Source organism: Triturus cristatus, chromosome 10 (genome assembly GCF_964204655.1).
Source record: "Triturus cristatus chromosome 10, aTriCri1.1, whole genome shotgun sequence".
NCBI classification, from domain to species: domain Eukaryota; kingdom Metazoa; phylum Chordata; class Amphibia; order Caudata; family Salamandridae; genus Triturus; species Triturus cristatus.
In genome coordinates, this window is record NC_140593.1 from 1,174,917,934 (window position 1) to 1,174,920,480 (window position 2,547).

Consider the following 2,547-nt stretch of genomic DNA (forward strand, 5'->3'; position numbering starts at 1 on the left):
CACTGGAAGACGGGTCATCACAGCAGCATGGGGTACATGAATCGGCAAGGGAGTCAAAGAACAAAGGAGTCATAAGAGAATAAAGTATTCAACCTCAGAGATTTGGTGGAAGGTATTGTCTGTGTACAAAGAGGGAAAGTGATGTGTTTGGGATGTCTCGAGATTCCATTTGAAACAAATGTCCACCCAATGGGAGTATGGTAAGCATCCTCTTTGGGTTCCCGGTTATTATATGATATATTTATATATGTTTTTTGGTTATGATAATTCAGGCAGCTACCATAGATAACTTGTATGGTTTTAATACACTAATTTTACTATAACTCAAACGTTTTCTACTGTTTTCATTTTAGGATATATCAAGGATGGATAAAAGCAACAAAAGTACAGTGACAGAATTCATTCTATTTGGATTTTCTGATTTCAATGAGCATCAGAAATTACTGTTTGTCACTTTTCTTATCATGTACATCCTGACACTTCTTGGAAATATTGTAATCATCACATTGATTGCCAGAGACCCTCGGCTCCACACACCCATGTACTACCTCCTACGCTGCCTATCAGTGATAGATATTTGTTTCACCTCCACTACCATCCCCAGACTGTTATTCGACCTCCTTCGTGAAGTTAAGACCATTTCCTTCGCGGGCTGCTTCACTCAAATGTTCTTCTTCCACTCCATCGGCAACATGGACAGCTTCCTCCTGGCACTGATGGCCTATGATAGGTATGTGGCCATCTGCCGGCCTCTCCATTACACCATGGTCATGAGTAAGAAGCTCTGCTTTCTGCTCATATCTGGGTCATATGTTGTAGTCTGTCTTCATTCATTGCTCTACACATTGTGGACATCCAAGTTCACATACTGTGGGTCCAAAAAGATCAATCACTTTTTCTGTGATATTCCACCTCTCTTCAACCTTTCCTGCTCGGACCTCACAAGTTTTACATTCACACAACTCATAGAAGGAGGCACCATGTTGTGTGTGCCATTCCTGTGCATTGCTGTCTCCTATGCCCGCATTGTCTCATCCATTATGAAGATGTCAACTGCTGTTGCCAAGCACAAAGCCTTCTCCATCTGTTCTTCCCACATTGCTGTTGTCACTCTGTTCTATGGGTCAACAGTTGCAATTTATGTACGTCCCGCATCAGTAAGGTCTCTTGACTCTGACCGGTTCATAAGTGTAATGTACATTGTGGTGACCCCGATGCTGAACCCTTTCATCTACAGTTTGAGAAATAAGGAGGTCAAAGGGGCCTTGAAGAAAGTATTTCATAGCTAGACATTGGGGAACCTAAGCCTTTCTTTACGAGCCAAGGATTACGGAAAAGGAATTTTAAAGGGATGAAAGACCTTTAAAAGGCTAATAGGATGACAGCAAAGTAAGCTTCAAACAATGTGACATACTGATCCATATCCAATATCTAGTAATGTGGCATGCTATTTTGAATTTTAACTTTTATGGAAAATAGCATGATGATCCTGGAAGGGAGAAACAAAGTGGATAACACAGGAAATATTAATATTGGGAATGGATTAGTGGCCATTCTTCTGTAATTCAGCGATTCAACTGATAAACCTCAAATCTTCATTAGAAAGCTGAAAAAGCTCAAAAGATTTATACGAAAGCTAGCCTCAGCCCTGCTAATGGTGATCATCTAAAAGCATCTCTCCATTAGATATATTTGTGTGTTAAATACCTCTTTCAAATGGTGGGGTGTTCCAGGCACTGATTCAAGGATGAATCAAATCTATTGGTTGCAAATTGATTACTACAGGATGACAGCCCCGCTTAAAATGTGCATAAATGCCTTCATCAACAGCATTTCTCCATCATGAAACCTATGATTACTGCTCTAGACCACTGGCTACTCCTAAAAATGTTTTTGAACCATTCACAAAAGAAATGGACACCCTTAGACACCTCTTCCCATTTATGAATGGGTTACCACTACCTTTGTGTAGTCAGAAAAATATTCATATTTTGTGACTGGATTTTGTCTGCAAAACATTAATGCCCTGAGGAATCTGTATTTGATAGGGGTGCCCTAAAGATGCCCCTTCCAAATACCAATTTGGTAGGGTTTTCGAAACCCATTTAGTGATTTTGTAACCTGTTACTGAATCACAAAGTATGTTTTGTGCAAGAATCACAAAATAAGTTTTGTGCATTTGAAAAATGCCTTTACTGATCACAAACTTGACATTTACCAAATTGCAGGGTTTGTGACCAATAAATGCATTGGTACATCTGGTCCGGTGATCTTAAACCCGGGCCTTATTCTAATTTGAATCCTCTGACAAGTTAGGAATAGATTTCATCCCAAATAAACCCCAAAGTTGTGCTCTGTAATGTAACAATGGAATTACCTTTGCATTGTATGCCATAATGGACAACTGCAGAGCTAGCCCCTCATATTTTTCATAAATGCAACAAGTTCAACCATAGCCCCTTTAACAACAGATATAGTGATTGCAACCAATAACGTCCATGATAGATGGTCATCCAAGTGCAAGCATAACTACCAGAATTAGAACAC

At 39.7% G+C, this 2,547-nt stretch overlaps 1 protein-coding gene across 1 annotated transcript; it reads left to right on the forward strand.

The window, feature by feature from the left end:
* The first annotated feature begins 365 nt into the window (after positions 1-365).
* On the forward strand, positions 366-1,289 carry LOC146796917 (olfactory receptor 1M1-like). The gene has a single exon (XM_085631447.1). The coding sequence runs from the start codon at positions 366-368 to the stop codon at positions 1,287-1,289; it is 924 nt and encodes a 307-aa protein (XP_085487573.1).
* Positions 1,290-2,547: the final 1,258 nt, after the last annotated feature.